The sequence below is a fragment of the Heterodontus francisci genome, chromosome 32, assembly GCF_036365525.1.
Source record: "Heterodontus francisci isolate sHetFra1 chromosome 32, sHetFra1.hap1, whole genome shotgun sequence".
NCBI lineage: Eukaryota > Metazoa > Chordata > Chondrichthyes > Heterodontiformes > Heterodontidae > Heterodontus > Heterodontus francisci.
This window is the reverse complement of record NC_090402.1, coordinates 19,176,897-19,201,368: the sequence shown is the minus strand read 5'-3', so window position 1 is coordinate 19,201,368 and position 24,472 is coordinate 19,176,897. Positions and strand designations below refer to the sequence as shown.

The window sequence follows — 24,472 nt, the reverse complement described above, 5'->3', positions numbered from 1 at the left end:
AGGCGTAAAACCATGTGGGAGGCAGGGGTGCCATGCCCATCGCCTACCCACCTCTGCTGCTATTTTACCAGCGGCAGGAGAGGTGGCAAAAGACCTGCCAGCGCCAGGCCACTTGAAGCCGTTAAGTGGCCAATTAGTTGCCACTTTAGTGCCTCTTCCTGCCGCCACTTGTATTTTAGCAGCCGCAGACGGGCACTTCAGCCCCTGAGGAGGTAGCCCAGTAATACCTTGTGGCCTCGTTGTGGGCTTGGTGGGGTTCCCTCCTGATCGGGCACCATGTGCCAAGGATTGCCTCCCCAGCAGCATGAGCTGTCCCTGCTAAAGTTACCCCCCCTGCCCTACTCTCACAACCCACCCACTCCCAATCTTCACTGGGGCCTAGCCGATTGTCCTCATCAAGGCTCGACCTCCAAAGTCCATTCTTGTTGACTGCATTCCCAGAAAATGGCACTGCTGGGACTGAAGAGCTGTCAGCCCTCTGATTGGTCAGCAGCACTTGGAGGCAGGACTTCCTGACTCAGAGGGGCAGAAGACCCGGCTGAGGCCAATTAAGGGCCTGGGTCACGTAAAATAGCAGTGTGGTTTCCAGGCCCCTGTGGAGGCGGGCTCTCCCTGAATTTTTAGCTGGTGGGTAGGGCCACCACCTCAACATTAAATTCCAGCCAATGTCTTCAATATATGCAGACTTCATGGCTAGAATTTGCACATTCAAAAAAAAAGGCCTTTTCTAACAACTTGTTTGTCTGTGATTAGAACTTTCTACAATGGATCTAAGGCCAGGATGCAGAGATACATACCCATTACGCACATGCTTCATCGTGAGCCAAGAAACCATTGGACAGGATGCAATGACCCTCCTTTGCGCGAGCTCACCATCACTACCCTAAAGTCACCACCCTCCCAATCATCCTCAGCCTAATGGATCCCAAGATCAATCATCTCTCAGCCATCAAGCACTTCCCCCAATCCAATAGCAAAGAGATCCCTTCCTCAATCCGTCTACCCTCTCAGGTGGATGTAAAAGATCCCATGATGCTATTGTAATGACCAGGTGAGAAAGAGGTCTCGGGGTTCACTTTCAGCCTTCACCTGGTCTTACTGTAACAGGGTTTATTTTTAAACACACTGTGTTTTAGCTCCCCCTTGGTGAATCCTTGTTCACCGCTTTCCAATTATAAGGCAAAGAAATGAACACAAACAGGCTTTCTTAGGGTTAAAGAAGAAAGGTGAAATTTTATTAAATTTAAACTCTAATTCGGTTGACGCCAACGGATACACGACGCGCCCACTCTAGCATGCATGCGTGATATACACATGCAAATAGAGACAGAAAAGAGCAGAATAAAAATAAAGTGGAAAGGTTTGAGGCAATATCTGAAGAGTTTTTTGTTACGGGTCTTCAAGTTCACTGTAGAGACCTTTTGTAGGTAGTTCTTGCTGTTCGTTGGGGCCCAGTATTCTTCCTAAACCTTATTCAATGTACGGGACATTTCTCTCTTTGAGGTTCACATGTCTTCAGTGGGTTTTGGAGTTCTGTGAGCAAGAGATGGGAGCAGACAGGACAGGAGAGGTCTTTTCAAACTAGGAGCCAAGAGCTTTCTCTGCCAGTTCAAGCACTGTCTCTACAATTTAAACTGCCCAAGTTGGCCAGCAGGGTGGTCACGTGACTGACTGGTTTGACCAGGTCTGCTCTGTGTATTCGACCATGTTAGTAGTTATCCTGGAATGCGAGCTCCTCCACCCTCAATGTCCGATAATCAAAAGTCCATTGTGGATTAAATTGGAGCAGGGAGTAGCCCCTTTGTTCTTTCCAAGTATTGTCTGTTAATATGCAAAAATGTCTCTCCAGCCAAGGATCCATTGTGGGTTTATTTAACCAGTTCTTTCTTCACTCCAGTAACAGTTTAAAATTAATGTTCATGTGGCGAAATTAATATTCCTCATTCTTGGCAGGTGGGGGCCTGCATGACACCTCCACACCCAGGGGAATGAAATGAGATTTTAGAAAGCACATTTCATTAAAAGGGGTTGAGAGAAAATATAAAGATACAGAAAGAAAAACCATGCATTTCTCTCATTCATTTCCATTCAGTCATGAATCCCGAACCTTACTAAAACTGCCTTTTCTTTAGTTTAGTTTAGTTTAGAGATACAGCACTGAAACAGGCCCTTCGGCCCACCGAGTCTGTGCCGACCATCAACCACCCATTTATACTAATCCTACACTAATCCCATATTCCTATCACATCCCCACTGTCCCTATATATTTCCCTACCACCTACCTATACTAGGGGCAATTTATAATGGCCAATTAACCTATCAACCTGCAAGTCTTTGGCATGTGGGAGGAAACCGGAGCACCCGGAGGAAACCCACGCAGACACAGGGAGAACTTGCAAACTCCGCACAGGCAGTACCCAGAATCGAACCCGGGTCGCTGGAGCTGTGAGGCTGCGGTGCTAACCACTGCGCCAGTGCTACTTCAATTTCCCGTTTTTGGCATCTGAGTAACCATGTAGTTCTTTTGGGAAGTTTTTCTTCAGTTTGCCCATTTCCATGGCCGCTTAGGGTCTTTGTTGGTTTGGTTTAATTAGCCCCGAGATGGAATTTTCTTTTCAGGGGAGCCAGTAGTGGGCGGGTCTATCCTGAACTCTTTCAGTGCTTTGCTGAGTCATGCAAAGGCTTTTGGCTTCAGGGGATGGGTGGTTCCCTTTTCCTCTGACTGTGGAGGAGTGTTAATCTCCCCTTTGTTCTCTGGAACATTCCTGCCTGCAGGTATTGGTGCAGACTCTGCTACACTTCCCTGCTGCAATTCGACTAGGTGAGGCATCACCCTCACTGTTTCTCTGCCCCCTAGAGGTCTTTCTTTGTCTCTGCAGGTTCCTGTAAATGCTGTTAGCAACTCTAGTGGGGTGCTTCTAGAGTCTGCATATACGTAGGAGGATGTGGGGTCTAACTTATCAAATTTTCCGGGGTTGGCTGACTGGACAGTAGGGGTTTTCAACTGGGATTCCTCCCCAACTTCCTTTAACCTGCCCGCTTGGTCACATTTTCCCCTTCTCTGTCTAACCTTTTGCTAGCCATGTGCCTGCCTGTTCTCTCTTGTTCTCGGCGGGAGTCTCTTAGTTCTCCAGCCTTCTGCTGGCGGGTCCTCCTAACACCGGTACAGGACCTACGGGTGCAGGTTTCACTGTAGGCTGCGGTTTCCCCTCAACCTAGCAGATGTGGCAACTCCTACAGTACTCCACCACATCTTTGTGGAGTTTAGGCCAGTCAAACTGCTGTCTTATGCAGGCTTTCGTCTTTTGTACACCGGCATGTACAGCCACTGCAGACTCATGGGCCCGTCTTAATATTTCTCCCCGGTACCTCTGCGGCACCACTAACTGGTGAACTACTGTCCACTCCTTGCTCTCAGGTCTGTGAGGAGAACTCCATTTCCTCATCAGTACCTCATTCTTTAAATAATAGGCATCAGGGACTCCCTCTGCTTTACTTTCAAACTGAGAAGCCTGTGCAAACTCTCGCAATACTGGTTTGGCTCACTGAGCCTCAACCACGGAAAATTTATTTAATTAATTCCCTGGGTCTTGTAACTTTCCAAAGAAAGTCTCAAACAGACAGACCCGGTCATCTGCCTGAAGTGTCAATTGAGTCTCCTCTGAGGGAGCGGGTTTCATCATGGCCTGATCCACTACACATTCAGGGACTCAGTAGGGGACCGTCTCCTGCCACTGCCCTGTCTGTGACCCCCTGTGGTCGTTTTTTCACGACTGGGGAGGCTACCACCTTCATCCCCACCAGATCATTACCTAGGAGCAGGTCAACCTCGTTCACAAGCAAACTAGGGACAATCCCTACGGTCACCGGTCCTGAAACAAGGTTGCACTCCAAGGTGTATCCAGTGTACAGGTACAGGCATAAACTGCCCTCCAATACCATTCACCACCATTCTGGTGTTCACTGCACTCTCTGAGGGAAAGGTCAGGCCTTTTCCCAGTAAAAGGGATCTAGTAGCCCCTATGTCCCTGAGAATTACTATGGGGTTACTTTCCCTTCAAACACAAAACCCTGATAACCTTCAGGAATCCTATTAACTTTTCTTGTACTGGTCTTAGGAAGATTCTTGGGTCTCACTCTTACTGCAATTAAAGCCACAGCTTGTTCTGCTATGCTTTCCATCAGGGTCCCTTCTTCACTGAGCGGGGTGTACCCTGATTAATCCTACTGGTTTTTCCTTTAATTTCCAGCAGTCAACTTTTAAATGTCTTGCTTTATTGCAATGGGAGCACACAGGTCACTGGGTCTCACTCTTGCTCACAACACCTTCCTTTTTGGCTGGAGGAGGGTCCCCCTGTGTCTCCTGCTTTCCTTTCTCTCCTAGGACTGCTTGGGGTCCTATCGCCTTCCCATCCTTTGTGGATTTGTGGGGGTGACTAGGAAAGATTCTCCCCTGAGAAACCGACTTATAAATTAAAGCAAACTCATCAGCCAGAATGTCTGCTTGCCGGATTCTCTGAACCTGCTGCTCCTCTACATGGGTCTTTATTGAGAGTGGGAGAGAGTTTTTAAATTCCTCTAACAGAATTACTTCCCTGCGAGTTTCATAGCTGAGCTGTACTTTAAGAACCCTCAGCCTCAGCTCTTAAAGTCAAAAGCCAGCTGCTTACTTCTTTCAAACTCCAGATAAGTTTGATTAACTTGCTTTTTGAGGGTTCTAAACTTTTGGCAATAGACTTCGGGTACTAATTCATATGCCCCAAGGATAGCATTTGTGGTCTGTTCATAATTTGATGAACTCTCATCTGGCAACAATGAATTAAACCTCATGGGTTTTCCGGTTAGTTTGCTTTGCAATAAAAGAGATCAGGTCTCAGCTGGCCATTTTAACTGCCTTACCAGTTTCTCAAAGGACACAAAAAGGGCTTCCACCTCTTCCTCATTGAATATTGGGATTAGATGAGCTAGTTTTAACAATTCTGTACCCAGCCCTGAATTCTGTGCCTCCATATTGGCTATGCTTTCACTGGGGTTACTCTGTTGCCTCCACCCTCAACGTCCGGTAATCAAAAGTCCATTGTGGATTAAATTGGAGCAGGGAGTAGCCTCTTTGTTCTTTCCAAGTACTGTCTGTTAATATGCAAAAATGTCTCTCCAGCCAAGGATTCATTGTGGGTTTTTTTTAAACCAATTCTTTCTGCACTCCAGTAACAGTTTAAAATTAATGTTCATGTGGTGAAATTAATATTCCTCATTCTTGGCCGGTGGGGGCCTGCATGACACTATTTAAAAGAACAAACCTCATAAAAGACATCATTCAGTCATGATCTACATTGTTGCTCATGGGAGCTTGCAATGTGCAAATTGGCTGCCTCGTTTCCTGCATGACAAGAGTGATCACACTTTAAAAATACTTCATTAGCTGGTAAAGCGCTCTTGAGTCATGAACAGTGCTACAGAAAAGTGAGTCTTTGTTTTTCTCTGAATCCCATGGCAAGGACCAACTTTGGCCTTGCCGACTAGTTAAGAACAGTACAGGTGTGGAAGACCCTCAGAATATATGTCTGCAAGTACCTTTGGAATTTGTAAAACAGACTCTACCCTGAAATACCATGATCTAAGAAAGGGTCTCTATTCTTATATAACTTAAAAATTATACAAGTTAAATTTGAGGGGGAAAAAGACACGCTACTGCTCAGGAAATGTTTCCCTCTCACTCACCAGGAACAGCATGGCTGATTCCAACACTGGCTGAAAAAGAGATGAGATGGTATGTGCTATTATATAATACACTATATGAATTAGAAAATTAAAGGGTCATATGACAGATGGCAAAATGTGCTCATTAAGGCAGAAATGTCCTGAGAAACTTATAGGGCTTGCTGACTTCATGTGAGCAAATTTCAACTGCTTGCAAAAGGAATATAAAATGTTAGTACACCTGTAGGGGGAAAAACCCCGCAAGATTGGTCAGAAACTCAATTTCTCTGCAACGCAGCTGCACATTGCCCAGAACATGAACAGACGACTTAGTTTCTAGTCAACTATTGATGTTTATCATCTTTACTTAGATAATGCTGAGTTTACCTTTACGGTTATTGAGTCAGTATTGGTGAATTGGCTGATTGAAAGCCAATTGCCATCACCCTCTGCTGTTGATGACAGCTATCAATGAATGGCAGCTTTGTGCTGAGAATTCTAATGTTCACCTGGGTCATGTGAAAAGGACAGTCTACTGACAGTCCAAAGTTGTTAAATCAATTAAATTATGCAAAAAAAAAGCAACTTAAGTACCGTAGCAAAGTGGGAATTTAGAACTATAAAAAGGAATTATCAGATAACTTGAATTAAGACGAGCAGGCTGCAAAAGAAATAGATTTCAAATCTACTCTGAATTGCAGAAACAGAATTTATGAATGAAATGCACTCCATCGCCACTCATCTCATTGCCATATTGGATGGTGTTTGAAAAATGGTTCCCAATTTGTATGACTAATAATCATTGCAAAATAACTCATTGCATGCGAAACCACTGAGACTTTTGGGCCGGAATTTACCCTTGGTGGACGGGAGCTGTCCACTGACTGAAAAGTCGGTGGTGAACCCGCTTCCACCTGGCCTGGGGATCCGATCCGTATTTTGCGGGTCCCCAGCCTTTAATTGCTCTGAGGTGGGACTTCCACCCACTTGAGGCAGGAAGTCCCGCCTAATAGAGCTGCCAGCCAATAAGCGGGCCGGTAGCTCTTAGGACCAGCAGCGCCACTGAGAGTGGGGCGACTGCAGCCCAGCTACCTGAAGATGTCGGGAAGTCTGGAACAAAGGTAAATTTTGGTTGCCTCGCCGGGGGTGAGGCGAGGGTGGTTGATTTGGGGGACAGGGGACATTCTGGGTGTTGGGGGTGGTTGGGGCAGCAGGGGCAGCTGTCCGTCGGGCGCAGGGTGCCCGATCATGAGGGCTGGCCCCCAGGCCCGTCAGAGAGCTGCCTGCTTTTGTCAGGCGGCTTCCCTCGGTCCTCGGTTGCTCGACCAACCTTCTGCTCCATTTTACGCCCCTGCCACCTTCCTGCTCTTTGAAGGTGGGGGGGGGGGGGGGGTGGTTTAGGGGTGTAAAATTCAGCCCTTGCAGACACTCAGTAAGGCACTATATAAATAAAGGTTAGTCCTTTTCCATGACAAAAACAATCTTAGATTGTTAATAATAGAACAATTAATACAGAGAAATGGAAAACATGAGTAGCTAATATAGATAATTTAATTATATCAGGGCTGAACTGATCACTGACAGGAAATGAAATTGAGAATTATGGTTAGCCCAATAATGGATTATAAATTAGATTTCAGTTCTCATTACATATTCTGCTTCTACCGCACATTGAGTAGGTAAATTAAAACAATGAGAATTAGGTGTAACTATTTTTATATATTTCTAAATAGCATTTTAAAAGCACACACAGCTTATAGGAGGACTTTTCAGTGCTTTCCGTTCTCAAGTGTATTAGCTCTACTAAACACAAAGAACCTGGAAGTCACTTCAATATTTGAGCTATGATGGAGACTCACACACTGGAATTCAGGTCACTGGCCTAATATTGTACAGTGCAGCTGTATTGCAGATTTTAGTGTTGTCAGTTATGAATGGGTTTGGGACTCAATGGCAACATTTAAGTTGTTCCAGGAGATTGGGACATGTCCGGTGGAAATGCTCCCCCACACAGAGGTTATTGTGGTATTTTGGGCAGGGGTCAGGTGGACTGCAATGTTCTCTTCCAGTCTACACTCCTATCTTTCAAGTGTGGTAACCAGTGGATCATTCTGTCAATAGAACATAAAATATCAAAATGGCCTTTGAAACACAAGCTTAATGCCACCTGTCCACCGGTATTTGAATCACCTTGTGATCCCTCTCACAGTATCATTGTCTCTTTTTTGTGAATGGAGTCTCTTATTTCCTCGAATTGAATGAACCCAGATCACAATAGTGGGCGTACATCAGTTTGATTCCTTAGTATCAGCGGAACTGGAATTACTATCTGCCCCAGAAATATTTTGTCTCAAATTTAGCTCCATCCCATTCTTATAATCATAGAAATGATAGAGTACATTGTGAAAATATCGCACACATATTTTAACAAACTTTCTCAGACTTTAATTTCATCAAGATAGTTTTACAGCAATAAGGTGCAATATAAACTCTACAGTTTAAACTCGGTATCAATGGCAGCATTGACTTGCCCAGGAAGGAGGGAAAAACACAATCCAAAATAAGTCAAGACAGTTCTTATAGAAAATTCACATTTTTCATCAAACTCACTGTAATCGTATTTACATGGCAACTGCATTTACTAAAAACGGAATACAAAGTGTTAGAAAGAACAGTTTATTCTCTAAGTGCTCAGCTATTACCTTACTACTACCAATGCTGAACTGCTACAAACATCAAAGTTGGTTAAGATATTCAGCAGGGTATATCAGATGTATTTTCTAGATAGTATTATATTATTTATTTCCGGCTATTCTAAAGTTGTTCAGAGTTATAACCACCAACTCATTCCAAGCAATGGTTAATTCATGAGAACACAAGGTCTCTCCAAAACAAAATTACATCTCCTTCAACATTCATTCACCACACAGCCCGCACCTTTCTATAGGAGGCAGTGTCAAAAAAAATAAATTCTCAGTGTCTCATGCAGTATATTTCTCTGTGCAGGTCTTTGAAAGCAGCAATGGTTTTGTAATTTGCCCTACAGTTTACTGAGTTCCACTAAATGTGGCAACTACACCACATTCCTTTAAAAAGATCCTGGTCTTATTTTGAATTTGCAATGGCCTCGATTAGTGATACTAATCCTTCATGGCCCAGATTTTGTGGTCAGTGGCGAAGGAATGACGCTCATCCCTCACTTCCACGAAAGCCGACCACAAAGATTTATTGGATCTAGATTTCCTCTGTTCTGATGTCACTTTGAATTTGGCATCTTCTGTGGCTTCAAGCAACAGTGCAACAAGCAGGCTAATCAGCCTATCAGGTTGAAGAATTCTCACGCGAGAGCAAAGCAGGAAGTAAAAAGCAGCTTTTATAATTCACATTTTAATCATTTTACAGAAAGTGAAATGAAGATTAGGACATACACATGGGGTTTAGGTAGAAGCAGAAATAACAAACTTAAAAAATAATTTAATATTGTAAAAATAATAGAATCTTTAAATGTTCTACTGAGGGAATGACATTTCACATTAGTAAAATTAGCTTTTCAGGGCATAGTTAAAAACTCAGTTACACCTCGTTCAACAAGACCTAGCATTTTCAATGATTTATACAGCGAGAGTAGCTGACTTATTTGGATGACAGTGAAGGCAGCAGTACTGGGGACCTTCTGTAAGCAGAGATATGAAACATACAACAGCATGGTGCACACATTAGGGATGTCACAATGTACATTAATCACTGCAGACACACGGCATCTTACAACACAGATGGAGGTCATTCAGTCCATCGTGCCTGTGCCAGTTCTTTGAAAGAGCTATCGAATTAGTCGCATTCCCCTGCTGTTTCCCCATGACCTTGCAATTTTTTCACCTTTGAGTATTTATCCAATTCCCTTTTGAAAGTTACTATCGAAGGTGCTCCCACCACCCTGTCAGGCAGTGCAAGGCATTCCAGAAACATCATGATTGTTAGCACATCTCAAGCTGGTTAAAAGGAGTATACAAAACAGCTCCAAGCTCTGCTTCCACAAATCCACTTTTGTAAGTAAAGGGTATTTTAAAACCTGTACACACACTCCTTGCATTTATAAAATGTTTCCAGATACTATAGTCAAGATTATTCAACCTATCATTCGACTGCTGAGTTAATCAATTAGTCATCCTCAATTCTGCAACAACTGTGAGGCACAACAGTTTTAAACTGTACCGGTACACAGCCAGGTTAACCAGGGGATTCATTAACAGTTGATGCTGGAGTTACTGCCATTAGAAAGTGCTGAATGAGTAGAAAGAGTCAAACCAGTGGAACAGATGGCAAGTGGCCAAGCGTACAGCCTTACAGCTTGGTAAAATGCTTGCCATTTACAAATGAATTAGGCTCCAGTAGAATCAATAAAACTCGGCATTTTTTACAAGTACATTAGAATAGAACATAGACCTCGCAATTTAACTGTACCCAGCACTCTAATCAATACTGCAGCAGTTATTTCTTTACTTCAAGTTTAAAACCGTTAGAAATGCCAGAACCTTAGAAGTTACTTTTTAAGAGCTCGTAATTTGAAGACATGAAAATATTTTTCACCTGTCGTCAGCAAATCCTAGTTACAGAAAATTCTGCTCCAACTGTCCCAGCATCCACAACCTTTTGGGGGCAAGAATTCCAGATTTGAATATTCCAAACTCCATAGATATTCCCTTATGGAGCACAGAAGCTATTGCTCCTGAGAAACAGCCACTGCTTATTGCAGGACAATCCAACACAGACGAAATTGGGACTGTGGGGAAAACTAGTGTGGGTGGGGGGGGGTTGGGGGGGGTGGCGGGGGGTCAGTTGTGCTCATGAACTTCACACTGTAAGTGCTTCCCTACAGTGACCATATCCCTATATCCAGTACAGACTCCTGTTCCGCAGCATTGATGTATGGGTTAACTATTAGAACCTCCAGGTCTTTATTTGCCGTTGACTGACTGACAAATTGAAAGCTGTGAATGGTGACTGGCTGCACTGCATGTAGGTTTTGGACAAGGCAATACGTTATGCTCCACTGATAAAGATCCCACTGAGACCCCCTCTCTGCTACAGAGAAAGATCACAATATTGAAACAGGGGTCACATGCTTTAGATGTAATTAAAGTCCACTCCTCACAATTTAAAGCATTTTTTGCTAAAATAAATCTGAATTAATGTAAACAATACAGAATAAATGATAGAATTAGCAAATAATTTGAATTAAAGTACTTTGGATTAAAAGGAGTAGACTGTACTAATTATGAATTGCAAGTTTTAAAAGGTTTGGGACAAGGGCAGTGGAAAGGGACGAAGTGGCTAACTCAAGGGAGCCCACACAATGGAGCCAACGGCCTCCAACATTGGCACAGAATTGAATGGAGTAGATTTTGACTTTGTTCAATATTGTGAAATGGGTGTGAGTGAGTAGGCAGTTTGTTTGACATCTCTCTTGAATTTTATTTCCATTGACTATCACCCATTTTACACTACCGCACAGCGTCAAAATCTACCCCAATTATTCTCGGTTCGGGAGAAACTCAAACCAGCTACAAATATCCAACAGACATTTCAAGGTGCGTGAAGTCTGGAAACCATCAACTGTGTCTGAGCCAGTGTATCCAGCTCCTGAAGATGTAACTGTCAGTGACTTCAGTTGTGAGGAAAATGTCAAATAATCTGTAGCGATGTAACGGGGAAAGTCGAATTCACCTTGAGACCATATTTTTCAAGCCTGTTAAAACAACTTTGCTTAAAAACAGAAACCTTTTAGTCAAGTACAAAGAATAAAAGACAAGAATGTCTGTTTATCCGGACTGCATATCCACTATGCCAGTTATCCTCTATTTTTACTAAACAGATTTTTAAAAAAAATGCAACTATTTATACAAGATCATTTTGCAGGGGCATGGTTTAAAATGATTTCTAGCTCAAACCAGTTCTGAGCAGGTCTTTTTCGACCTGTTAACTAGTCTGCAGCTTGATGGGATTTTTGGTAAAATGCTCCACACCTGCCTTCATGAGATAGCCTTGCTGGGACCACTTCTGCCATCAGCAGCAGAGCTCAGTACATTTGGATGAATCGGGCTGCAAATCTGTAGAAAATTTCAAAGGGCTGCCTCCAACTAATGAGTTTAAAGCTATATCTCTGCTTTTACACATTTAAATGACATGGCTAGCAGCTGCTGATAATCAGGAGGGAACATTCCCACTTCTGCGAGATTGTTATCAACAGTTCAAATAAAGATCAGCTGTATGTTAAGAAGTAACTGGCAAGTTAGCACAACAAAGACTGAGCTGGGTCAGAGACGAGGGAGTCTCCGTGAGTCTGTGACAATACAGTCAGGTACCTCTCACAAGGGTCAAGTGACAACTGCAAGGATAGTGACCCCCCCCATAGTATGCTTTACATGTAAACTTATAGAGGCAAGTTTACTAAGAATTGCTGTTCTATCAGTTATGGAGGGTGTGTGGCATAGAGAGACCAAGGCAATAGGAATGGGAAAAAATACTTCAAAGGACGAGCTTCATTTGTAAAGAAAACCAAATGTTGCAGTCCTGCACTTTTTACCTTTTGTTTTCCATTTTAAGTGCATATAATTTCCAGATGAGTGAAGATCAATCCCTGGTTGTCCTACTCGTTGGGCAACAGTTATGAAGTAGAGGCAGGAAGTGTGGCGGGATTCACATTTGGGTTTTTCCACCTGCTCTTTTCATCACTCCAACAACAACAACTTGTATTTATAGCACCTTTAATGTAATAAAACATCTCGGGAGTGTTATAAAGCAAAAATTCAACACTACAGACCATTGGGCCGAGATCAAGCATTCACTGAGCAGATAATTGCAGCTGAGAAGCTGCTTACCCAGGATGCTGTAGTGTTTGTCAAGTCATCAAACCATATCACAAGGAGGTGAAATACTACAAACAGAGAATCTCTGAGAATGCTGATAATGTAGCTATGTCTCACTGGATTGTGGGGGTTGAGGGGGTGGTGAGGAAGGGCATAGTCCCCTATGGCTGTTAGTAGAGCTACAGCAGTGGCAACTTAGCATAGGCACAGCTGTTTTGATCTAGCTCTTGTGACTTTCAGATATAGAACCTGATTTTAACGCTGTGCAAGTGGGTAGGTTTTTGAATTGGTTAAAATCGAGCCCATAGGTTTTGCAGCACTGTTTTTCTCACTCAATTCATTCCCGACTGTCAAAAGTGGCAGGTTTCGCTGTAAAACACAGATCCCAAGGTCCAAACGGGGCTTTAGTCTCCCTTTGCAGGCTATCCACCCTCAGAATCAAAATTAGACAAAGCAAAAGTGCAGGAGGAAACAGTCATCATTTGCATAGACTTAAAGCAAGGTGCAAGAACTTGAATGGTCCAGCAGCAGCGGTGGGAGGAAATGTGTCCCTTGACGGGCGGAGGACTGACGCAGCTCAAAAGCTATACTGTTACTATCCAAGGCAAGATTGATCGATTGCAAAACTTCTGATCCATTTCACAATATAGGACATTATATGGTTTTACTCCAGATAGATATAGATAGATAGATAAAATTAACACATGCCATAGCGTGTTCAAAGTTAGTTACATTATTACATATAGTATAAAATTGATTCAATGTAAAGATGTGTGTTTATATTGCTTTCTTAGTCAGTCTTTCACTAAATGGCAGTGCAAGAGTAGCAGTTATATCTGCTGATTTCACTAATTTGTCTTCTATCTGGACAGTGAACGCTGAAGATGTCCAAACACATGATGCCAGTGTCAGCACAGTGTCATTTTCATTTTTTTTAGAAAGAGACCTTAAGAAAATGGAGAATATATCAATGTCGGCTTTTAATTTTTTTTTGTTTGTGGCCTGTTCATTTCAATGCATGGTACCTTCAAATCTTTGTGTATGTATAGGGGATAACTTGTGAGCGGCCTGCATGATACCTTCTGGGCTTGCTGCAAGGCCGCACACATGCGCAGCTTGGAGGGAACATGGATAGCGATGGCAGTGGAGAGGTCTCCAGGTTGTTACATATCAGAGAGCTCACATCTAGAGGCTGAGGAGAGTAATAACATCATTCAAGAACACTCCCATTTTACCCCACAAACTACAGGTAAAGCAGCGACATTTGCAAGTTGAACAACAATGGGATTTACTCTGCAATGAAAAAGGAAACATTTGTGCACAGGCATCTCAGACACTGTAATATTGTGTATGATACCTTATCTCCTCTATTTCCTGACATCCATGGAAAATGTATCTTCAGCCGCTAACACATTCCCTTGTTGGTTTTGGAACTTATGCAGCCATTTGCAAGTTGAGCCCAAACCAACTTGTAACGGTATGGCTGGCTGAAATTCAGCCCTGACTGTCCACCATCTCAAATGAATTAGTGTTCAAACTCCGGTTCTCCTACTGGATATGTGATGGGCAAATCACCCTTCAGAAGAATAATAATCGTGGAAGTATTACGAAAGGCTTTTCGATTATCAACTCTTACTGTAGCTTGAGGTCCACTGATATTGAAGTGTGCACGAGAATAACTTGAGATCACTGGAGAAGAACTTGTAAGGAAAATATTCCTGCAGCAACAAAGAAGAGCTTTAGCCAGAAGTTAGATGATTTAAGTTTTGATCTTCTGTATCCTCCACTGAGGCTCTTTGATGTTCTCTTGAATCTTCACTATCATTGTCCAACAGCTCATCCTCTGAGAAGCTGATGTGCAGGCAGGTCTCATTGCCTGGTGGGGAAAAGGGTGGGCTGTTTTTGGCATGGTCCAGACCATCGCAGTCATTGGTTGGGCTGTGGAGAGGGAAATCTACCAGGGGCAGCGTTGTCCCAGCCTGGTTTTTGCAACTTCCAGATGCAGTGTTTACAGTTCTGTTTTTCTCACTCAACCCTTTGCTGAAGGTGAAACAGAGAGGTTTGGCTGCAGAAAGGGGTACCACAGATGACAACCTGGCCGTTGTCACCTCTGCAGACTGTCCAGCCTCAGATTCAAAGTCGGACGGAGCAAAGGTACAGGAGGAAACATCTGTAAAACTTGAGGCATGCGAACTCTGCAGCAGGCTGTTCGTGACCTCTTGCTCAATGCATTGCAAGGTTGAGTCGGTGGCTATCAGGAGTGATTTGGTCGAGCGCTTCCTCATGACAGGTGGTGGCGGGTTTAGCCGTGGAATGATCTGATTAAACCTTGAACAAACAAGAAGAAAAGAAACAATTGAATCTTGGTCGCCTGCTCTTTCTGATCACCTTTTGCTATCTCCTAATTGTTGTCTAGAAGCCATGAAACTGCAGACAGCCATTAGGCGGTTTCTTATTAAAAACAATGATTTGAGGATAATGGTAGCTGTGCGAAATACTCAGCTTGCCAGATTTGATAGACCAATTGCAATTAAATGTCTCAATAGATTACCCTGTGCGTTGTCTGTAAATGGATCTTTAAATTAGTGGCCCTGTCTTTCAGATGAAAGCTTTGTTGACTGCTAGACATGGTAATAGCCTGCAATCTGGCTAATTTTATGACTCAGAGTGCAATATGAAGAGAAATGTTACAATAAAACAAACAGCTGGATGATGGCCACATTTAAAAAGTTCATCCATTTAGCTTGGGAGATGGAGAGCCATTTGTAATTTGAAAGAATTCTCAAATCTATCATAACCTTAAAAAATAGGCTTTCAATTTAATGGTGAAGAATAAGAGGAGCTGGAAGCAAAATACAATCTATAAATAAATTAAATATGATCGTTTTCCTTTCAAATTTAGAACCATACTCAGCAAAAAAAGTAAAATTTCATGAATGGTAAACATTTATAAAGGACAGATTTTAACTATGGCATGAGTGCAGAGTGCGGGAGGCGGGGCCACATGTGGGCGAGCAGGGCCCACGATGCCATTAGCATGAGGCCAGCACCACTTTAACTCCAGGGCTTCAGGAGAAAGGAGTCCTGCACAAACTTGGTGGGAATGATGAGATGCAGGCATCTTCCTCACAAGCACAAATCACATGATTAAAATGGCGGCAGGTGTGAACACGTTGGGAAGTGCCCAACAGTTATTTTAACCGCCTGCCCACATCCCTCCTACAAGCAGCATACTAATCAGCCTTCTATGTGCAATCACTGTAGGCATTTAACAAAACTAGTTGGGAAGAAAATGCTCTTTTACCACTAGTACTTGAAGAGCTAGACTTGACTCAATGGCCGGAATTTTATGCCACCCCAAGCGGGATGGTGGCGGGGGTGGGGTGGGGTAAAATGGAGCGGGAGGCGCCAGGAGACCTTGCCGACCCACTCCCGCCTCCACTTTACACAGGGTGGCCGCGAAAAACGGCCCGCCCATCCCAGGCCAATCAAGGCCCTTAAGTGGCTACTTAATGGCCGCTTAAGGGCCTTCGCCCGCCTCCACGCGGATTTTACCCGTGGCAAGTGGGCATCCTGGAGCCGGGAGGAGCCGCCTAACAAAACCAGGCGGCTTCTCAGTGTCCCGGACTGGCCCTCATGATCGGCCACCCCGACCCCGATGGAGGGCCGCCCCTGCTCCCCCCAACACTCCCTCCGTCCCCCCGAACGACCATCCTTGCCTCACCGCGGCCCGACCGATTACCCCCGGCGAGGCATCCAAAACTTACCTTCCTTCCCGGCATCTTGTCTTCATGCTGGGCTGCAGTCCCAGCAGTGGCCACCGCTTCCGGTGGCACTGCTGGGACTAAGAGCTGCCGGCCCGCTGATTGGCCAGCAGCTCTATTAGGCGGGACTTCCTACCTCAAGCAGGTGGAATTCCCACCTCACACCAATTGAAACCTGGGGGCCCGCAAAATATGGGTTGGATCCACAGGCGAGACGGAAGCAGGTCAGTGGCCGGCTCCCATCTGCCTGGGATAAAATTCCAGCCAATAGTTCAGTAACAAGATTATAAATTGGTGAAATTCCAGTGACCCAGAGTGGGAAAGTCTCAACTCCTCAGGTCTCTGATCAGGGGTTAAATGGATCTGGTCATTCATAATGTCGTTATGCCAATGGTAAAGGATTTGTGCCCATTGGTGGGCTGAAGCAGTATTTATATGCGGGTTTACTATTTGCATATCAATTGGAGTAATAATTGGGGCAAATCCTGTGTAAAATGGGTGTAATTCTCTGCAGTTCATGGAAATTAGAGTGCAGCCTTCAAAAAGACAGTTTAGCATGCACACTTTCAACAGCAAACTGAGGGACAACTAGTTAAGAAAGGAGCAGTGCTCGGGCTTGCTCACTTGACTTTCATAAAGATTCATCACAGGTCTCATCAATCTTTCACCCATATATTTCCAAGACTGAACCACTGGAACACATCCCAACAAGGCAGTGGGGCACAACACCAAGTTATAGAAGAATCTAGAATTATACTATATATTATGGTCGGCACAGACTCGGTGGGCCGAAGGGCCTGTTTCAGTGCTGTATCTCTAAACTAAACTAAACAAAAAACTATACATACTCAGATCTCCAAGCCCTCCTGGAGGAACAAGAGCTGTGTTGTCATCGATTGCTGGGTGTCCACAGTAATAAGCAGAGAGGGACATGGCACTGGCACTAGGTACCAACTCTCTCACCCATCCCAGACTACAGACTAGTGTCGCAAGAAATTCAATTACCTCACTAGCATAGGCAAGGCCACACACACTGGAGGGGCGTACCCGCTTTTAAACACCTCATATCCAATAAGTTATCATGAGTGCACGGTGAGTGTAAAAGAAGAAAGTTTGGAGCTGCTGAGAAGATTGTCCCTCGTTACCATATATTTAAATGAGGGGACTCCACAGATGGATCGTGGGAAACGCCAAAAAGTACGAGGGAACTTGGTGGAAGTAATTCAATGGCATAAAAGGCTTCTCTCAATTTTCTTGCCGCAAAAATTAACATGCCCTGATTATGCAGTGGAAATACACTGAAAACGGTGAGGGAATTCAGCACAAAGGCTTTTACTGAAATCAGTTTGAAACGATGATGCTGGTAAATGCTGAAGGTGGGACTACTACAACGGTTTGCACAGTGAATCATGGTGGATTGGAGCAGGAAAGCTCCATTTCTGATGGAATTTTTTAAAAAGCACAATGCTTGCTAAACACATTCTGCTCCTGGTCCAAATAGTCCAGTTGGAAAGTGCACGTGTGTGGACTTCAGATGAGACAAAATTGTACTTTATTGTGATACCATCCCCTGACCAACTGATTGACTGACCTGCTGACACACTCGACTCATACATGAGGAAACAGCTACCTGACAGAGTTATCAGAGCAGGAGGCCAGTAAAGGTGGGGCGACAATCAGAGGGAGGGATTTTTAAGAAGCTCCTTTGCACTCTGCAAACCATGCAACCAAATTCCAAAAATCAAGTTGTAGTCCCCTGATGATAAATCTGAGCTGGCAAAACGTAGATGAAGAGCTTCAAGTCACTCACAGATTAGTGAGGCGCTGAGGTGATCATCCCTTTTACTGTACTTCCTAAAATAGGAAGTGAATGGCCCACTCACTGCAATTCAAGAGAACTTTGAATTAGATTCAAGACATAGTGAGAGTGCTTCTAAATGAGGCTTCTTTGAAGCCTGAATGGGCACAGTTCATTTTTCAAGCTGGTCTCATTTCCATGAAGTCGATGGACTGTATTCAGGATCACTCTCTGCTCTTTATCTAAAATGCAGTTTACCAATTACTATGATTAGATCTGTGATCTGAATTCCTGTACCAGATGCCTGGTTGTCAGAAGAAAAATGCTTAACCAGCTCTGCAACAACAGCGTAATGATTTCACATCCAATTTTATTAGAGTTTAATTTTTGGAAGTAAAAAGAAATACACGTTTTGTTAAGTAAATCAACTTGAGTAAATGTCACAGTGATGGCTCAATGTTGACAAAAATACAAGTTGATTTTAATAAAGTCCTGATCAAATAGGATATGAAATTTCATTAAAAGCAGACTTATCTAAACTCCTCAATAGCTCTGTGCATTATCGAGGATATGGTGAGCTCTGATCTGTGTTGAGTTGGCTGATCGCAACCAAGTCAGTAACTGCAATGGACTTCTGCGTCTTCAGGCTGGAGGACCATCAGAATGGCTTTGCTTCCTGATCACTGTCTAATCATCCTTGTGTGTGCACATTGACACTAGATAAGGATGGAATCAGGCTCCATTGTAATAAAACAACTCACCAGGTTGGCACGGGAAGATTGTCCACTTGGGTGAGAGGTACAAAGAACAAAGAACAAAGATAATTACAGCACAGGAACAGGCCCTTCGGCCCTCCAAGCCTGCGCCGATCCAGATCCTCTCTCTAAACATGTCGCCTATTTTCTAAGGTTCTGTATCTCTTTTCTCCCTACCCATACAGGTACTGGCAGACAGCTGTCCCTCCTCCCAACCATTAAAGCCTATCTCAGCAACAGTCACCACCTTCAACACAAGAGGGAGTAGGGGGTGAAAGTCACAGTTACAGAGGGAAAAAAATGAAATGAGACCAATCTTATGAAACTTTGTGCTCAAACTGCCTTCCTGGTGGAATGGTTGCTGGAATGCTATCTGAATGTGGAGGCGAATATTGTTGCTGAAGGGCTCAGATAAGGGGGACAGGGAAGAGGAAGAGAGAGGGGAAAAAAGAGGAGGCACAGAGATTGAATTGAGTGAAAAATTCAGATGACAGACTATATGCTTATTTCTTAAAATATTAGAAAACTATCAAAAATAAGGAAACAGTCAAAACAGAACACTTTCAGTGTGGTACTTTCTGGTAATAAGGACTCTGAGCTGAATTGGGTAGTTAAAGAGCTATTGATGGAGGACAACTGGGATTTTCCAGTCAGCCTCCAGGTCCCTTCAGGGAAAATCACAGCTCAATGACTGTTTAACAGTGCGGGCTTCTGACCCCCATTTTACCCTGATGGCAGGGCTTGAAGACTGCAGGGAAAATCTTGCTCACTGTTATAGATTATTTAGTGGATGCTCCTCCCCTTCTTGTTCATTTGTGTTAACGTCAGGCAGCCAAAATCATTACACAGGAATGGAACATGTTTTCCTTCCAGGGTGGGTGAGAAAGCGAGCACTGCTCATGCTTCTCTGTGCAAGAGACTGAACGAAGGAGCTGTCAAAACACTGGTGAACCAACCTTCCACAGCATGCCAACTCGCCCACTCCAACTGAGAGAGGGCAGTACAGTGTGTGAGGCAAGATAGCAGGGCAAATCGGAGTATGCATTCATGTACAGTAACAATACATTTAACTCTACCTTTCAGTCTTTGTTTCCAGACTCAGGTCTTCCAATTTAAATGAAGCTGCCATCTCTTCCCAGACAGTGGTGTTTTCATTAACCTCAGACCCTTCAATCCTTCTGCTTGTCTCTTTCTTCCCATTCATTGTCCGGCAGTTGCTATTTTCCAGCTTTAGTTCCAGATTGCCTTTGCCAACATTCATGAGATTTATGAAAGACTGGCTGTTGTCATGGCAAGTCAGTTTGCTTGGCCCACAAGAAGCAATCACAACATTTGCAGGGGTTGAGGTGGAAGGTCCGTCCATTGTCAGATCATGCTGGTGAAGTTTCAACAATGAAACTTGTTCTGAAATGGAACTCATACTCGGATCAGCTGAGGACAAAAAAAAATACTTTATTGATTTGTAGGCTTCCACTTACTCAAGGTTAGGGCCAATCTACGGTAACCCACTTTGGAACCAGCTTGGCATCGATTTATGTACAAATAATTGCCATACACAGCAATAATTATCATCAGATTTCACTGATATTAGGGGACAGGACATTTAGAGCCAAAAAAATGGGAGGGTTTGTGTTGTAATGGGGGACAGGGGGGTGCAGTGTGGTTAAAGTTTTAAAAATCAGAATCCTGACACCATTTCTGGCTTTAATGGAGGTGGGACGGTGGGTGAGCTGACCAACCAGCTCCCAGGAAGTGGCCTGGCATTTTACATCCACTGTTATTCAACTTTTTAATTGTAAATGTGGATGGCGGGGTTCCCCAAGCTTCGGGAAGCCCAGCAGTTACATCCAGGTGAGGGCTGCAGGACTCAGGAGGTAAGTGCCTTTACTATCCCTGCTGGATCCAGTGTGCCTGTCTGAGCAACCCCTATGACAAGGCATCTCCCCTCCGGACCAAGACCTTCTCTATGTGGCTTCCAACCTCCGCTGCTCCCCCACCCCCCCACCACCAACCTCCCCCAAGGCCTCTGATTCCTATTCCCGCACCCCCCAACAACAAAGCCTCTGATCCCCTTCCTAGGCCTGCTCCACTGAGGCCTCCAAGCTTCCGCCACCCACTACCCCAGGATCAATGGGCATCAGTTTGGGCTTGGAATGCCAATTCTGCATCAGTGCAGGAGAACAGGACATCTACAACTGACCTTAATCCCACCATGTTAGTTCCAGCTTATGGGACAGATATTGAGTGAATGCAAATGATATTTGTTATAATGATATTTATTGATAAATGGGAAACTTACACATCAATAAAACTTTGTAGGACCTCCTAATCTACAGACAAGGGTTCTGTGGTACTCAGGGGTCATGAGGGGGAAGTATAATGAAGCACTGCGGAGTATTTATTCATTTCAGGAAAGAAGCTAACTTTTCAAAATTGCATAGCAAGTGCGTGCCAAGTTGAAAAAATAGTTGACCAACGATCCTGGTCATTATTAAATAACATCACAAAAAAGTCTGGGTGGCACAGTGGTTAGCACCGCAGCCTCACAGCTCCAGCGACCCGGGTTCAATTCTGGGTACTGCCTGTGCGGAGTTTGCAAGTTCTCCCTGTAAACCGCGTGGGTTTTCGCCGGGTGCTCCAGTTTCCTCCCACAGCCAAAGACTTGCAGGTTGATAGGTAAATTGGCCATTATAAATTGCCCCTAGTATAGGTAGGTGGTAGGGGAAGGTGGGGATGTGGTAGGAATATGGGATTAGTGTAGGGTTAGTATAAATGGGTGGTTGATGGTCGGCACAGACTTGGCGGGCCAAAGGGCCTGTTTCAGTGCTGTAACTCTAAATAAATATCATATGGCTGTTTGTGGAATCCTGTTGCGCACAAATTGGCTGCTGGGTTTCCAACAACAGTAACTACACTTCAAAAGTACTTAATTGACTGTAAAGCATTTTGGGACATCCTGAGGTTATGAAAGGTGCTATATAAATGCAAGTCTTTTTCTTTAATATCGGTCAACATGGACTGCTGCACCTTTGGAGTGCTTCTTACCCATTTGCTGTGCACACATTCTGTTCTCCAGATCCTTCAGCTGCTTGACCAAGAGGGAGACATGCTGCAGCAGGTCCTTGTTCTGTAGCATTAGCTGGTGAACGCGAGCCTGGGACTCAATTCTAGCCGCAGTCTCAGCCGCCAACTGGTCTTTCAGCAGATGCACCTGAAACAACAAAAGGAACAGTCTCTGTGACTCGTGAACAAAAGCAGCTTTGTATCCAGTGAGGTGACTCCCCCCACCTGCCCACCTCCACCCATGCAGATTCACTGTACCATAAATGAGCTCAAAGCTCAGTGAATAGCTGGGGGCCACCTGCTGAAAGGTATCTTCAGATTTGAAGCTTGCGTACTTGAGTTTGGTCGAGAGTACCTTGATAGCGCTGTTGTGATACAACAAAGCATCTAATCACATGCAAGCTGGAGGTTCAAAGCCCCATAAAGACACTGATGCTTGGTAAACAGGCTCCAAATATTACAGCATTAAAACACCAAATGTTCTTTCTGTGTAATGTTGAATAGCAGTAATGAACCATGTTTACTCGTTCAGGCACTGGAGCATCAACCTTTCCCATCAATTGTCCCAATTTATGCTTTACTTGGCGAGATAGCATGAACATAAATCCATTACTGCAATCCTGCTGTTTAGTCCCAATTAAGTGTCATGAATGATTTGTTGCTCATATAGACACGAACCATCTCAACCTGTTCTATAACACAGTCCACTACTCTGTAATTGTTATTTAAAACTAGAGATGAGATTGCGGCCTTGAATGCATGCCTGTGTGTTTGTGTTTTCATTAAATTTACAGTGCAGTCACTACATCTTTATGATTGTTTGGTGGAGCCATTCACACAGAGGTGGACGTTGTTCTGGTGAATCAGTGACTCTGATGTAAATGCTGCAGGTTTATTGAGTGACAGACACTGGCCTGCTCTCTGAAAACGACACTGACTCCTGGTTTCTGCCTCCATCCCAGTCACAAACAGTTTAGAAATGACACTGTAAGCAATTCTAACAAAATCTGCTGGGCGATATATCACAATAATCAGTAACCAGTAGCTTACTTTCAATAGCCTATTAATTACTGCTGTCTGCTTTAGAATATGAATGCTCAAAGCATTCATGTGACATTCCTCTGCTATTTAATGCTTTAAACCACTTATTTTGATTGGGTCAGTGTCTGCTATATAAAAAGAAATGGGCAGAACAATATCATGAAGAGATAAAGTGTTCAGCGGTAATGTTACAAGCACAATCGATGGGTTCCAGTAACAGTATTAACTATGAAAGTGAAATCCATCTCAAACATTACAGACTTCATCTCCCTCCTAGATGTTTTCCTGCATTGCAAAGTAATCATTAACCTGGATTATGATTTCTCGCTGTTGGTAATTTTGTGAGTACTCCATTATAATGTGATCAAAGCCCTCCAGCTGTGCTAATTTTAAAAATGTAAAGTGAGAATTTTTTAAGAGCTCTCTATCACACGGCCTAAGATATCACTCTGCTCCACAGAGAGCAGCCAGTACCTGAATAAAAAGGCTACTTCTGCAGCTGTCCCAAGCCCTTCAGTCTGCCACTGGGCTCTTAGCAGATTTATGCCAGTAAAACCCATAGTGTTGTCCCTCTCTCTACATTTTAATGTCACTATGGTTCTAGTTTCTATAAACTATTCTTTCTGTTTCTTCTAAGCTTCAAGTAGATCATCTGACATGTTCTGCCTCCTCCCTGCCTACACATTATGCCAAAATTAAAGCTTATTTTACCATCTCCAACTTTTAACTTATTCATTCCTAGAATCTCAATCCATTCTCCTTTAGACTTTCAAATGTTTACACCACTTGGATTACTGGGGCAGGGGGAGGTGGAGCGGTGGTGGTGGGGGGGTTCCAACAGAGAGAAGAGAGTGAGCCCAGTGACAAGACAGAGAGAAGAGAGTGAGAGAGAGAGACCAGTGACCAGAAAGAGAGAAGAGAGTGAGAGAGAGAGACCAGTGACCAGACAGAGAGAAGAGAGGGAGAGAGAGAGACCAGTGACCAGACAGAGAGAAGAGAGTGAGAGAGAGACCAGTGACCAGAAAGAGAGAAGAGAGTGAGAGAGAGAGACCAGTGACAAGACAGAGAGAAGAGAGTGAGAGAGACCAGTGACCAGACAGGAAGGAGAGTGAGAGAGAGACCAGTGACCAGAAAGAGAGAAGAGAGTGAGAGAGAGAGAGACCAGTGACCAGAAAGAGAGTGAGAGAGAGAGACCAGTGACCAGAAAAAAAGAGAGTGAGAGAGAGACCAGTGACAAGACAGAGAGAAGAGAGTGAGAGAGAAACCAGTGACCAGAAAGAGAGAAGAAAGTGAGAGAGAGACCAGTGACAGAGAGAAGAGAGTGAGAGAGAGACCAGTGACCAGAAAGAGAGAAGAGAGTGAGAGAGAGACCAGTGACAAGACAGAGAGAAGAGAGTGAGAGAGAGACCAGTGACCAGAAAGAGAGAAGAGAGTGCAAGAGAGACCAGTGACAAGACAGAGAGAAGAGAGTGAGAGAGAGACCAG

The 24,472-nt window shown here is 43.9% G+C and overlaps 1 protein-coding gene across 2 annotated transcripts in view; it reads right to left on the bottom strand.

Moving 5' to 3' along the window:
- Positions 1-8,142: 8,142 nt before the first annotated feature.
- Positions 8,143-24,472, bottom strand: part of si:dkey-34e4.1 (carboxyl-terminal PDZ ligand of neuronal nitric oxide synthase protein) — a 144,843-nt gene continuing 128,513 nt past the window's right edge. For both annotated transcript variants that reach the window (XM_068012406.1, XM_068012407.1), the window contains 3 exons: positions 21,929-22,094; positions 19,960-20,314; positions 8,143-14,894 (listed from right to left, as the gene is read on the bottom strand). In XM_068012406.1, coding sequence (XP_067868507.1) covers positions 14,306-14,894; positions 19,960-20,314; positions 21,929-22,094 — 1,110 coding nt within the window. In that variant the 3' untranslated portion in view covers positions 8,143-14,305. The remainder of the gene's footprint in view (positions 14,895-19,959; positions 20,315-21,928; positions 22,095-24,472) is intronic.